The sequence below is a fragment of the Nannobrachium achirus genome, assembly GCF_963921795.1.
Source record: "Nannobrachium achirus genome assembly, chromosome: 24".
Taxonomy (NCBI): domain Eukaryota; kingdom Metazoa; phylum Chordata; class Actinopteri; order Myctophiformes; family Myctophidae; genus Nannobrachium; species Nannobrachium achirus.
The window spans coordinates 3829395-3845183 of NC_137831.1; the positions used below are offsets into that span (position 1 = coordinate 3829395).

The window sequence follows — 15789 nt, forward strand, 5'->3', positions numbered from 1 at the left end:
GTGCGATCTTTGAACAGGTATAGCTCATGCTGTGTTATACATACAGCCATGAGACCTGTATACACTTATGCGTCTCCTCATGCCGAACAACTTTTACCCTCTAACTTTTGACCTCTGACCTTTAGGTCTCCCACAATTCTGAATAATATGAAAAACAGTAAAAATCTATCTCCTCCTGGGTTTTTTTCGTTACGCGCACGAAACCTTTTTCACATGAACTTTGGACCAATACGGTCAAACTGACTGGTCGGATTTCTTTTAAAGTGAAATATAAATTTTTAATAATTCAATCAATATTGCGGTTTTATGCAAATTATTCTTCGGCCTCTAAATCATACATGCAAAGTTACACGTTCATGGCATTTGGCAAAGATGTTTGGCAAAGATGTGGCAAAGATGTGGAGGGTTAGTCAAAGTATCACTGAAACCAATTTTATTCCAATCGGCCAAAGGGGGGCGCTATACGAAGCGTTTGAAAATTCAAACTTCAAACGGGCATAAGTCATGACTCGTTTCGTTTGAAGACATGCAACTTGTTACACGCGTGCTTTGACTCGAGCGGAAGACATCTGTGTCGTTGTTAAGTAAGCTCCGCCCTTCGATTTTCCGCCATTTTGAGCAGTTTGTAAAACGCGTAAACCCGCTTTTATTCTGGAATTTTCGCTCCACGTGCACAAAACTTCTTTTACGTGAACTTTGGACCGATATCTAAAGATCTGTCGGATCGGATTTCTTTAAAATTGAAACATGCTTTTTTAAATAAATTCAATGAATATTGCAGTTTTATGCAAATTATTCTTCTGCCTCTAAATCATACATGCAAAGTAACATGTTCATGGCATTTGGCAAAGATGTAGAGTGTTAGTCCAAATATCACTAAAACCAATCTTACCCCAATTGGCCAAAGGGGGGCGCTATATCATTTTGAGCAGTTTGTGAAACGCTTAAACCCGTTAGGATTTTTTTTGCAATTTGCATGAAACATTCTACACACAATCTAAGGACCTTTATCTAATATGCCTATGAAGTGCATACACACAAAAAAAATAAAAATAATAATGAATATAGCTGCAAGCAGCGATAAAGTGGCCAAAGCCAAAAACACCTCAAATCATGAACACAGCCTGCAATGTGCGTGAAATCTTGCAAGCACATTCCCAATAGGTCAAGGAACAGATACCACCCTTCTTACATTGGCCTGTTATAGCGCCACCAGCGGGTCAACTTTTCCACAACACATTTTTGGAACAATATGGACCGATCTTTGACGTCGGTAACGTCAAAGAGAGCACTGCCTGCGATCTTGACATTTTGTACTTTTATAGCGATTGTTTTCTGGCTTGAAGCGAGCCCACAATTGTTTCGAAGGAACAATATTTTCTAGTTATTTATCTATCAGGCAGGCAATCAGTAGACGGGATCTTCGGTTCCTTTCTACTCCTACATACTTAGTGAGAAAATGAAAATAAAAACATCAATGTGTTCAGTTTACAGTGGCGAAGTGTGCTATTATTTTTTATAGCAATCGGCCAAATGGTGGCGCTGTAGGAAGCCTTCGAAAGTGCGATCTTTGAACAGGTATAGCTCATGCTGTGTTATACGTACAGCCATGAAACCTGTATACACTTATGCGTCTCCTCATGCCGAACAACTTTTACCCTCTAACTTTTGACCTCTGACCTTTAGGTCTCCCACAATTCGGAATTATATGAAAAACAGTAAAAATCGATCTCCTCCTGGGATTTTCGTGTCAAGTGCACAAAACTTTTTTCACATGAACTTTGGACCAATACGGTCAAACTGTCTGGTTGGATTTCTTTTAAAGTGAAATATAATTTTTTAATAATTCAATATATATTGCGGTTTTATGCAAATTATTCTTCGGCCTCTAAATCATACATGCAAAGTTACACGTTCATGGCATTTGGCAAAGATGTGGAGGGTTAGTCAAAGTATCACTGAAACCAATTTTATTCCAATCGGCCAAAGGGGGGCGCTATACGAAGCGTCTGAAAATTCAAACTTCAAACGGGCATAAGTCATGACTCGTTTCGTTTGAAGACATGCAACTTGTTACACGCGTGCTTTGACTCAAGCGGAAGACATCTGTGTCGTTGTTAAGTAAGCTCCGCCCTTCGATTTTCCGCCACTTTGAGCAGTTTGTAAAACGCGTAAACCCGCTTTTATTCTGGAATTTTCGCGTCACGTGCACAAAACTTTTTTTACGTGAACTTTGGACCGATATCTAAAGATCTGTCAGATCGGATTTCTTTAACATTGAAACATGCTTTTTTAAATAATTCAAACAATATTGCATTTTTATGCAAATTATTCTTCTGCCTCTAAAACATACAAGCAAAGTCACATTTTCATGACAAAATAGTGTAGAGGGTTAGTTCAAATATCACTGAAACCAATCTTACCCCAAATGGCCAAAGGGGGGCGCTATATAATTTTGAGCAGTTTGTAAAACGCTTAAACCCGTTTTTTATTCTAGGTTTTTTTTTGCAATTTGCATGAAACATTCTACACGCAATCTAAGGACCTTTATCTAACATGCCTATGAAGTGCACACAAAAAAATTATAAAATAATAATAATAAATATAGCTGCAAGCAGCGATAAAGTGTCCAAAGCCAAAAACACCTCAAATCATGAACACAGCCTGGGATGTGCGTGAAATCTTGCAAGCACATTCCCAATAGGTCAAGGAACAGATACCAACCTTCTCACATTGGCCTGTTATAGCGCCACCAGGGGGTCAACTTTTGCATAACAAATTTTTGGAACAAAATGGACCAATCTTTGACGTCAGTAACGTCAAAGAGAGCACTGCCTGCGATCTTGACATTTTGTGCTTTTATAGCCATTGTTTTCTGGCTTGAAGCGAGCCCACAATTGTTTCGAAGGAACAATATTTTCTAGTATTGATGATGACATCACGCAGCGCCTCTACTGTACTCTACTGTACTCTACTGTACTCTACAGTACTCTACTGTACTCTACTGTACTCTACTTCCCCGGAGAGAGCTGACTGAATGCACATTGTGATAACAACATTTTATACCAGCAGCAGCTGCAGCTGTAAAAATGATAAAGATTCCACAACTTCATGGCATATTTGCTGCTAAAAATGTACAAGTTTTCAACAAACAAGCTGTCAAAATGAGTTTCACCAAACAAGCTGTCAAAATGAGTTTCCAGGCTCTTGCTTTTTGCTCTGTTGTGGTCTCTGTGGAGTCACTTGAGGACACTTTGAGTTTGGAACAGGAAATGGAAGAGGATGTGAACCTATTGTCCACTCCAACATCAACTTTGTGTGTGTGTGTGTGTGCGTGTGTGTGTGTGTGTGTGTGTGTGTGTGTGTGTGTGTGTGTGTGTGTGTGTGTGTGTGTGTGTGTGTGTGTTTGTGTGTGTGTGTGTGTGTGTGTGTGTGTGTGTGTGTGTGTGTGTGTGTGTGTGTGTGTGTGTGTGTGTGTGTGTGAGAGAGAGAGAGAGAGTGTGTGTGTTAACATGTGTCCATGGTCAATTGGTTGAGAAACAGTCTTATGAAGAATCTTTTAGTTATAACTATGCATTCTACTATGCAACTATGCATTATACAGTAGACATGGGATGAATAGTGTTTGTGTTACCAAAAAGTTGCAAAAAGCCCTCATCTTATCCCATATCCCCACCCAGCACAACAGTGGTCTCCTTGTTGGGTCTTAGTCATGGTCCCTGGTTGTGTCTTATTCAGGGTGGTGGTCCCTGTTTGGACCATTTAGTTTAATCACTTTACAGACAATATAGATTTGTGTGATATTTGGACAAGAAGATCTGTAGGAGTAGCCTACTATCGAAGTAAGTGTTTCGCAAACATCCTGTTGGTGCGATAACAGGCCCACATTTCTGGGGAGTGTTTTTCATACCAAAGTGCTCTGCGCTCTGTTTTGTGATGCATAGTTAAGTGTGCCTGCCATGCAACGCAATGGCAAAACACTTATTGTAATCCGCCATACTTAAGTCATTAATTAAGTGTGCCTGCCATGCAACGCAATGGCAAAACACTTATTGTAATCCGCCATACTTAATTAATTAATTAAGTCCATAGTTTCGCCACAAATTTCTGCACGTAATAACTGCCGCACAATTTACGCCACCCACGCAATATATACATCAAAACGTGCGGCTCGGCCGGGAATAGGTTGCTATTACTTTTCTTTCCGATCCGCGTTACCATTGCGACGTAATTCGCAAAAAACGACGCCAAAAAACCCCATTGACTTAGAATGGGGGAAACTTCGGCACGTAATAACTGCCGCACGATTTACGCCACCCCCGCAATATATACATCAAAATGTGCGGCTCGGCCGGGAATGGTGTGCTATTACTTTTCTTTCCGATCCGCTTTACGATTGCGATGTAATTCGCAAAAAACAACGCCCAAAAACTCCATTGACTTTGAATGGGGGACTCCGAAAAAAACCCAGAAACTTTGGCGCCACATAACTCTGCCATACTTTTGCCTAGCAACGTCATTTAAAATGTAAAATGCTCACACAACTTTGGTCTTTTTCCGACCAATAGGGATGAGCTGTAATTGATTAAGCCTCGCCCCCTCTTTAACAGGAAGTGCCCTTCACCAAACAGGAAGTGCCTCTATAACTCATGAACCGTTTGTCGTACAGACTTGCGGCTGGTGTCATACCTTTTCTTTTTTTCTCAATTTTTTTTTTCTCAATTTATTTTTTCTCAAATTTTTTTTTTCTCAATTTTTTTTTCTCAAATTTTTTTTTCTCAATTTTTTTTTTTCTCAAAAATTTTTTTTCTCAAATTTTTTTTTTCTCAATTTTTTTTCTCAAAATTTTTTTTTCTCAAATTTTTTTTCTCAATTTTTTTTTTCTCAAATTTTTTTTTTCTCAATTTTTTTCTCAAAATTTTTTTTTTCTCAAATTTTTTTTCTCAAAAATTTTTTTTTCTCAAATTTTTTTTTTCTCAATTTTTTTCTCTAATTTTTTTTTTTCTCAAAATTTTTTTTTCTCAATTTTTTTCTCTAATTTTTTTTTTCTCAAAAAAATTTTTTCTCAATTTTTTTTTTCTCAAAAATTTTTTTTCTCAAAATTGTTTTCTCAAAATTATTTTTTTCTCAAAAAAATGTTTTCTCACATTTTTTTTTCTCAAGATTTTTTTTTCTCACAATTTTTTTTTCAAAATTTCTTTTTCTCAAAAAAGTTTTTTTCTCAATTTTTTTTTCTCACAAAACAATTTTTTCTCAAAAAACTGTCGTTAAAGTGCGACCCGTGATAACGGCCAAAAATGCTCCAAAACGCCACTAATTAGTCGAAATGGCTGACTTCCTGTTTGGTTTCTGATTGGCTGCTGGCCTTGTGACGTGGGTAGAGCTGCGAGGGCCTGGTCATCGCTGCTTGCAGCTTTAATTCATTAATCGTCCATGACCTTAATTGGGGCCTATTTCGCCAAACAGGAAGTGCCCCTCACCAAACAGGAAGTGACCCTTGATCTCGTGAACCGTTTGTCATACAGACACGCGGGTTGCGTCAAATGAAATAACGCTAATGCTAACACCAACCGCTACAGAAGGTTGCACAGACTTAGCGAGCTGCAGGCACACTTAAAATTTCTTAGAAATTTTCTCTTCTAGTTAAGTGTGCCTGCCATGCAACGCAATGGCAAAACACTTATTGTAATCCGCCATACTTAATTAAGTCCATAGTTTCGCCACAAATTTCTGCACGTAATAACTGCCGCACAATTTACGCCACCCACGCAATATATACATCAAAACGTGCGGCTCGGCCGGGAATAGGTTGCTATTACTTTTCTTTCCGATCCGCGTTACCATTGCGACGTAATTCGCAAAAAACGACGCCCAAAAACCCCATTGACTTAGAATGGGGGAAATTTCGGCACTTAATAACTGCCGCACGATTTACGCCACCCCCGCAATATATACATCAAAATGTGCGGCTCGGCCGGGAATGGTGTGCTATTACTTTTCTTTCCGATCCGCTTTACGATTGCGATGTAATTCGCAAAAAACAACGCCCAAAAACTCCATTGACTTTGAATGGGGGACTCCGAAAAAAACCCAGAAACTTTGGCGCCACATAACTGCCATATTTTTGCCTAGCAACGTCATTTAAAATGTAAAATGCTCACACAACTTTGGTCTTTTTCCGACCAATAGGGATGAGCTGTAATTGATTAAGCCTCGCCCCCTCTTTAACAGGAAGTGCCCTTCACCAAACAGGAAGTGCCTCTATAACTCATGAACCGTTTGTCGTACAGACTTGCGGCTGGTGTCATACCTTTTCTTTTTTTCTCAATTTTTTTTTTCTCAATTTTTTTTTTTTCTCAAATTTTTTTTTTCTCAAATTGTTTTTTCTCAAAAAAAAATTTTTCTCAAAATTTTTTTTTCTCAAATTTTTTTTTCTCAAATTTTTTTTCTCAAAATTTTTTTTTCTCAAAATTTTTATTTTCTCAATTTTTTTTTCTCAAATTTTTTTTTTTCTCAAATTTTTTTTTCTCAAATTTTTTTTCTAAAAATTTTTTTTCTCAAAATTTTTTTTTTCTCAAAAATTTTTTTTTCTCAATTTTTTTCTCAAAATTTTTTCTCAACATTTTTTTCTCAAATTTTTTTTTTCTCAATTTTTTTTTTCTCAAATTTTTTTTTATGGCTTTATGGATTATGCTAATCATGCAATGCTAATTATGCAAATGCTAATGCTAACACATGCTAATGCTAATGCTAACAAATGCTAATGCTAACAAATATGCTAATGCTATGCTAACACATGCAAATGTTAACAATTGCTAACAAATGCTAAAAATGCTAATGCTAACAAATGCTAATGTTAACAAATGCCTAATTTTTAAAGGAAAAAAATCAATGATAATGTTAGTGCTAAGAAAATGCTAACACCAACTGCTATACAAGGTTGCACACACTTAGCGAGCTGCAGGCACACTTAAAATGTCTTAGACATTTTCTTTTCTAGTTAATTAATTAAGTCTTTCGCCACGAATTTCTGCACGTAATAACTGCCGCACAATTTACGCCACCGCCGCAATATATACATCAAAACGTGCGGCTCGGCCGGGAATAGGTTGCTATTACTTTTCTTTCCGATCCGCGTTACCATTGCGACGTAATTCGCAAAAAACGACGCCAAAAAACCCCATTGACTTAGAATGGGGGAAACTTCGGCACGTAATAACTGCCGCACGATTTACGCCACCCCCGCAATATATACATCAAAATGTGCGGCTCGGCCGGGAATGGTGTGCTATTACTTTTCTTTCCGATCCGCTTTACGATTGCGATGTAATCCGCAAAAAACAACGCCCAAAAACTCCATTGACTTTGAATGGGGGACTCCGAAAAAAACCCAGAAACTTTGGCGCCACATAACTCTGCCATACTTTTGCCTAGCAACGTCATTTAAAATGTAAAATGCTCACACAACTTTGGTCTTTTTCCGACCAATAGGGATAAGCTGTAATTGATTAAGCCCCGCCCCCTCTTTAACAGGAAGTGCCCTTCACCAAACAGGAAGTGCCTCTATAACTCATGAACCGTTTGTCGTACAGACTCGCGGCTGGTGTCATACCTTTTCTTTTTTTCTCAATTTTTTTTTCTCAATTTTTTTTTTTCTCAAATTTTTTTTTTCTCAAATTTTTTTTTTCTCAAAATTTTTTTTCTCAAATTTTTTTTTCTCAAAAAAATTTTTTTCTCAAATTTTTTTTTCTCAAATTTTTTTTTCTCCAAATTTTTTTTTTCTCAAAAATTTTTTTTCTCAAAAATTTTTTTTCCTCACATTTTTTTTTCTCAAAAAATTTTTTTTCTCAATTTTTTTTTTCTCAAATTTTTTTTCTCAAATTTTTTTTTTCTCAAATTTTTTTTTTCTCACATTTTTTTTTCTCAAAATTTTTTTTTCTCACATTTTTTTTTTCAAAATTTCTTTTTCTCAAAAAAGTTTTTTTCTCAAATTTTTTTTCTCAAATTTTTTTTTTCTCACAAAACAATTTTTTCTCAAAAAACTGTCGTTAAAGTGCGACCCGTCATAACGGCCAAAAATGCTCCAAAACGCCACTAATTAGTCGAAATGGCTGACTTCCTGTTTGGTTTCTGATTGGCTGCTGGCCTTGTGACGTGGGTAGAGCTGCGAGGGCCCGGTCATCGCTGCTTGCAGCTTTAATTCATTAATCGTCCATGACCTTAATTGGGGCCTATTTCGCCAAACAGGAAGTGCCCCTCACCAAACAGGAAGTGACCCTTGATCTCGTGAACCGTTTGTCATACAGACACGCGGGTTGCGTCAAATGAAATAACGCTAATGCTAACACCAACCGCTACACAAGGTTGCACAGACTTAGCGAGCTGCAGGCACACTTAAAATTTCTTAGAAATTTTCTCTTCTAGTTTAGTTTGTCCTCCATATGGAAGTGTTTAACATGTTTGTTCCATTAGAAGTTTTGGCAGCAGCAGCAGCAGGGCTGTCTCAGAGAGTTCTCTCTAATGCTCTGTGTATTTCACATGCAGTACATAGACTTTACTGCGCCATGTATAAACTGCAGTAAAAAGAAAGAATATCATTTCACTACTCACTGAAACAAAGACGGTTTTATGATGTTGAAAGTCTACTATCTGTGGTAGGCAGCCTCTCAGAACTCCACCTTTTGTGTAAAATCCACTTCTTTTAGCCAGAAAGTAAAATAGTCCACCAGACGGAGAATCTTTGATTGACTAAACTGCGCCACCTACAGGTCTGGTCAAGGGCACTTTATGTGGGGCACACATAATCTCAGTCTGGAGCACATCATTTATTCTCTGGACAAATAGTTTATTTTACACAACAGGTGGAGTTCTGACAGGCTTTCTACCGCAAAGAACAACATCAACATCATAACATTGTCTTTTTTGACTCTATCAAAATGATATTCTTTTAATATTTTACTACAGTTTTAGACATGGTGCTGAAATACACACTTCCTCATGGAAGAGCTCAGAGATGGGACATATATTCTCTCTCTCTCTCTCTCTCTCTCTCTCTCTCTCTCTCTCTCTCTCTCTCTCTCTCTCTCTCTCTCTCTCTCTCTTGGGTACACACTTATGTCCAAATATGGAGATCCCAAGTTATCAAACCTAGGATTGCAGGGGTAGACATTAAGGGAAATTTACTACTGGCTGGATTTTGATGATCACTGGCCCTGACACACGTGCGTGCACGCGCAAATCGCGCATCCTCGTTCATCCTCGATACCAGCATCTTTTTTATATATTCTTTTTATGAATTGAGTACAAACCCTAACCCTAACCCAATGCAAACGAGCCATTGAGCTTTCTGTGGTTTAAATTGTTTCAGTAGAAGTTGTATCAGTGAACTGTACTGTCCTGTCCCTTTTGCTATTCTAAATGACCATGATTGCCACCATGGCCCCCACCACTGTAACCACTGGCCCAGTACAATGTCATCATCATTCCCCATAAAAATAACTCATTTGATTCAATAACATGTAGGCCTACTCCTAACACCAGTTGCAGCCTGTTTAACTGGTGAGGGCCCCAGCCCAGATTGACAGCTGTCTGTCTGCCTTCCCAGAATCTCTTAATTTGGGGTTTATTGGCCTAGGATCAAGACTATCAAAGCTGTATTTTATAGATGATATAAAAATGTGAACTGGTATTTATAAACTGTGTATAGGACTACATTCCTGCTCCAGCTAGTTAGTCAGTTATACAGAAGACAGGACAACAATTATAGAAATATTAGACCTTACTTGTTCAATCGTGTTCTAATCACGTATGCCTATTTGTTACATTACTTAAGACAATTTATTAAATATTTGACTATTTTACATTTAGGAAAATAGTTGCCAATTTTACATCACAGTGCCCACTCTTCCTTAGTGCCCACTCTTCTGTTACATCCTAGCTGTCTGTCCCTCATCCATCCATCTCTCTGAGACTGAGACACTCCATTCTCATCTTCTCATCTTCTATAAATATTCTCAACAGGCTACAGTACACATTGATTCTGAATATTTACAACAGTTAAAAGAAACGAATTTGCCGAATGCGTTCTGCACGCGCACTCACACACACACACGCACGCACGCACGCACGCACACACACACACACACACACACACACGCACGCACACGCTCAAGGACGGCCTCCTCTCTCGTTCATTACACACACAGCGTCGTCTCGTCTCTCCTTTCTCTCAGACAGTACTAGTAATGGACCTTTTCTCAACTTCAAAAACATAACCTGTCTATTGTACTTTCTGATTCTGACACGCGGTGACATTGGACATACTGAACAGCGGAGCATCAGCGCTTCACTCCGTTGTCAACAATCTCTAGTCTAGAAGCTAACGCTGTTAGCAGCATCAACAGCTAATCTGGATGTCTGTGTAGTTTGTATAGTATAGGCTGCCAAATTCGCCTCTACCAATGCAGGTAAATCCTCATCCATGACGGCTGTAAAAAACCTCTTACTCAGCTGATCATTTTCACATAGCAGTGGGTGTGGCCCAAGTGATTGGTAACAGGCACACCTGTGGTGAGCCCATATAGGCTCCAGCAGCACCTCAGACCGAACTTTTGCCTGAAGCCAGACTATGGGACCCACTGGCTGCGTGAATGACATGATGCATTAAAGTAAGTTGTTGTGTTCAGTTCATTAGATATTGTGTCCCTTGATGTATTGTTGTTAAGCTTCTTTATATAGGTATTTAGGCCTTTGTTTGTTTATCTGAGTTATTGATTGTTGTTGTTCTGATTTTCATGCAGTAAAAATCATCATCATCCTCATCTTCACCCTCATCTGCAATCCTACAATAAAATGCTTCAAATGCTAAATGGTCTGGTCCTTATGCCCTAATCAGCATACCGGTGTAGGGGTACATAACTGAACTGTGTTGCCAGTGGTCCCATAGTGTAGGTCAGGTAAAGACAATTTCACATGGTCCTTCGAGCAGGGTACCCCACCACCAGATATGGACCAGACCAGACATGAGCATGTTGAGGCACTTAGGAAAGGAACGAGGCAGAGGACAATGCCAATACACCTGAGTGACTACGACCACTACCAAGCCACCGACCGCCCTCCCCCCGCAACAATCAACCAGCCCACCCCACATACGAGCACAAGCTCCCCCACCCAGCAAGCGCCGCCACTAGGCCTTCCTACCCAGCAAGCTTTGCCACTATGCCTTCCCATCCAGAAAACGCCGTCATTAGCCCCCCCCACCCAGCATGTGCTGCTACCCGGCCCCCTATCCAGCATGCGCCGACACCCGGCTCCCCCATCTAGCATGCGCCGCCACCTGCCCCCCTCCAACCAGCATGCGCCGCCAACCGGCTCCCCCATCCAGCATGCGCCGCCACCCGGCTCCCCCATCCAGCATCTGTCGCCACCCGGCCCCCCCATCCAGCATGTGTCGCCACCCTGCCCCCCCATCCAGCATGTTTCGCCACCCGGCCCCCCCATCCAGCATGTGTCGCCACCCGGCCCCCCCATCCAGCATGTGTCGCCACCCGGCACCTCCATCCAGCATGCGTCGCCACCCGGCACCTCCATCCAGCATGCGTCGCCACCCGGCACCTCCATCCAGCATGCGCTGCCACCCGGCCCCCTTATGCAGCAAGCGCTGCCACCCGGCACCCCTATCCAGCATGCGCCGACACCAGGCCCCCTTATGCAGCAAGCGCTGCCACCCGGCACCCCTATCCAGCATGCGCTGCCACCCGGCAACCCTATCCAGCATGCGCTGCCACCCGGCACCCCTATCCAGCATGCGCCGCCACCAGGCCCCCTTATGCAGCAAGCGCTGCCACCCGGCACCCCTATCCAGCATGCGCTGCCACCCGGCACCCCTATCCAGCAAGCGCCGCCACCCGGCCCCCTTATGCAGCAAGCGCTGCCACCAGGCCCCTTTATGCAGCAAGCGCTGCCACCAGGCCCCCTCATGCAGCAAGCGCTACCACCAGGCCCCCTCATGCAGCAAGCGCTACCACCAGGCCCCCCCACCCAGCAAGCACCGCCACCCGGCCCTCCTATCCAGCAAGTACAACCACCAGGCCCTCCTATTCAGCAAGTACAACCACCAGGCCCTCCTATTCAGCTAGTACAACCACCAGGCCCCCCCATTCAGCAAGTACTACCACCAGGCCCCCCCTTTCAGCAAGTACTACCACCAGGCCCCCCCATCCAGCAAGCTCCGCCACCCGGCCCCCCCAACCAGCAAGCTCCGCCACCCAGCCCTCCCAACCAGCAAGCGCCGACACTCGGCCTCCCCACCCAGCAAACGCTGCCACCTGCCCCCTCCCCTCAGCAGCCTTGGCCACCGACCTCCTCTCAGCTGCAGCCCCCAGCCTCCTTTCAATCGCAGCAGTGGCCCCCAGCCGCTTCACAGACGCAGCAGTGGCCCCCAGCCGCTTTACAGACGCAGCAGTGGCCCCCAGCCGCTTCACAGACGCAGCAGTGGCCCCCAGCCTCCTCTCAGTCTCAGCCATGGCCCCCAGCCTTCGGGCCCCCAGCCTTCCCTCAGCAGTGGCCCCCAGCCTTTCCTCAGCAGTGGCCCTCAGCCCCCTCTCAGCCACAACAGTGGCACCCAGGCTCCTCTCAGCAGCAGCCCCCAGTCTTCTATCAGCCGCAGCATTGGCCCCATGCCCCCTTTCAACCATGGTCTTTAGTCTCCTCTGAGCCGCAGCCCCCAGCTCCCCCTCAGCAGCAACAGTGGACCCCGGCACCACCTCCAGCACCAATTGCCTGGTCTCAGCTGGACCCTCCTCAGTCACAGCAGTGGTCCCCCGCACAACTCCAACAGTTTCCAGTTGCCACTCCTTATCAGGTACCTCCCACTCCCTTTCCACCACAGCAGTGGACTCATTCAGTACCTTTCCCCACCCTAATGTACAACCCACAAATGTACATAGGCCAACCATTTGGACACCAGCCCTCTAGGGTTGAGGGACCTACATTCCCCAACCTAAATGAAGAAGATCCTCACGAATACACAATGCTTAAGATGGCCCTTTCAAACCTACTGTCCCCCTGGGAAACCGAAATGTATAAATATCACATCTTGCTAGATCACCTAAAATTACCCTCGGCACGTCATATAGCATTGGCTTATGCTCATGACCCTCAGCCCTATACCAAGGCCCTAGCTGCTTTAGACCAACAGTATGGGCAGCCCCACCATCTGGCCTTGAGAGAAATTACAGCTATAACAAGCCTCCCAAAGATCCAACCTGGTGATCCTAAAGCATTCCATGCCTTTGCTGTCAGGGTTCAGTCTTTGGTCGGAATGCTGCAAGCTATGGGTCAGAGTGAGGGTGCTGCTGAGCTTGCATGTTCGTCCCATGTGCAGCATCTTCTTAGCAAGCTGCCAGCGGATTTTGCGGCAAACTTCATTCGCCACACACGCTCCACTCGGCCAGGAACTCATTACACCCTAGTGGACTTTGCTGCATGGCTCCAACGTGAGGCCGAATGCCAGTCAGTAGCCTTTCAGGTTCAGAACCTGACCACTGATGCTCCTAAACCAGCTGTGAGGTCAATGCCAAAGCCCGCCCCTATTACAGCTACCATACTGCACAGTACCAGCCCCGATCCCCCTCCATCCCCTTCCAGTAAACAAAATACATCTAGAGCAAGGGTGCCCAACCAGTCGACCGCGGTCGACCGGTCGACCGCGGGCTGGTTGCCAGTGGACCGCGAGATGATTTCGAATAAATAATGTATTTTTTGACTGAACTAAAACCCCCCAGCCCCGAAAAAGCCCAGCTAACTGCCCACTCAGCTGGGGAATGTGGCCAGCTCGTTCATCGATCATTGGTTCTTTGATCATTGGTTCATTGATCATCGGGATGTAAATTGATTTCTGCTCGCCTTTTCCTCGCCTTTGTTCCTGTGCGCCTTTTGTTCTAAAGATGTTACAGGGCAGGGGAGGGGATTTTGGACCATTATCACCTCTACCTGGCTGAAAGGTATGATACTGTATAAAACAGGCTCTCAGACTAGGCTTGAATCACTACTGACTGAACGCCAACATGAAGCGACCACCAGCAAAGAAGAGGCGCACCCAGACGACGCTCCAGTTCACCACCGCAAGCAAGCCGTCTTCGCCGCCTTCAGGAGACCTGCCTGCCGCCGCCGCTTTGGAGCCGTTTACGCCGCTGCTCTGTGAGGGCACGGAGCTTACAGAGGAGGCTCTTCCGTGCTCACATGGAGGAGACAGAGGCAGAACACACAGACCTGCTGCTGCACACGGATGTAAGGTGGCTGAGCAGAGGTAAATTTCTCGACAGATTCAGCGAGTTGCTGCCTGAAATTAAAGAGTTTCTCAAGCTTGGTAAACATGTCGAATATACACAGCTAGAGGACAACACATGGCTTTTGGATTTGGCGTTTTTAACTGATCTCACTGGCGAGCTAAATGACCTGAATTTAGAATTGCAGGGAAAGAATAAATGTGTGATAAACATGATCAGCTCAGTGAACTTGTTTAAAAGCAGAATAGAACTGTGGGCAAGACGGCTGCGGCGCAGTGACCTGCGCAACTTTCCTCACATGCAAGCAGAAGTTCAACGTCAGGGTGGGGACACAGCACAGCCTGATTGCACACGTTATGTGGAGCAAGTTGAAAGCATCATATCAGAGTTTGATAGGCGCTTCACAGACTTTGCAGCTATAGAACCTGTTGCAAGCTACATGTGTTTTCCATTTGGAAATGTGGATGTGGATGACATCGCACCCAAAGTGGCCTCACTGTGTAACCTGGACAGCTCTGATGTGGAGGACGAGATCCTCAAACTTCAAAGTGATATCGAAATCAAATCCAGGGCAACAAAGCTAGGGACTAAGGGAGAGTTCTGGGAGCTATTAATGCCTGAAAAGTATCCTAACCTCAGGAGATGTGCCATGAACATAACTGCTTTTTTTGGATCAACCTACCTGTGTGAGTCTGCTTTTTCTCACATGAACTTCATCAAGTCCAAGTACAGAGCCACAATGACAGATGAACACCTTGTGGCCTGCCTAAAGCTTGCAACCAGCTCATACAACCCTGACTTTGAAAAGCTAGCCTCCTCTTCCCAGTGTCAGGTTTCCCACTAAGGTAGAGACTGGAATAAAGGAGAAAAAGAAAAGAAAATGTATAAAAAAGAAAAGAGAACTATCAGTGACTTGTTGACATAATCCACAGATTTTGTGCGAGTGTGTTGTCAGTATGTATGCAGAGTGTGAAATAAATGGTCATGCTGTCTGTATGCCCAATGTGAGAAGTTGCTTCTTTTCTTCTTTCTTCTTCTTTATTATAATATAATTATTCAATTATAATATTATTGAATGAAAATATAGTAGGAATGATTAATATAATTATTATAATTATTATATTAATCATTCCTACTATACAGTATGAGTACAGTACAGTGAGTACACTGTTATAATCCCTATTAATATTTTCTGTTTTTCACGTGTATATTGAATGGGTATTACGGTACATTTTGGGCTGGTAGCCCTCAGCTAGGTGGCAAATTTTCAAAGTAGACCTTGGTTCAAAAAAGGTTGGGCACCCCTGATCTAGAGCATGTTAGTATTGCAAATCCCCTGACCACCCTTTTATACACTGTAAAGAGTTCAAGGAGCTGAAGACGGAGGACGCAACTGGATGGATAAGGCAAGAAAGGAGGTGCTGGAGGTGCGCAGGAAATCACATGGCCACAAACTGTAACCTGAGAACACCATGCCCCCTGTGTAAAGGGAAACACCTAA

The 15789-nt window shown here is 43.2% G+C and overlaps 1 protein-coding gene across 1 annotated transcript in view; it reads left to right on the top strand.

Annotated features, from left to right (window-relative positions):
• Nucleotides 1–14499: 14499 nt before the first annotated feature.
• Nucleotides 14500–15789, top strand: part of LOC308309381 (NACHT, LRR and PYD domains-containing protein 3-like) — a gene marked incomplete at both ends in the record, with an annotated part of 35663 nt that continues 34373 nt past the window's right edge. The window contains 2 exons of the mRNA XM_080754929.1: nucleotides 14500–15014; nucleotides 15652–15744. Coding sequence (XP_080611055.1) covers nucleotides 14500–15014; nucleotides 15652–15744 — 608 coding nt within the window. The remainder of the gene's footprint in view (nucleotides 15015–15651; nucleotides 15745–15789) is intronic.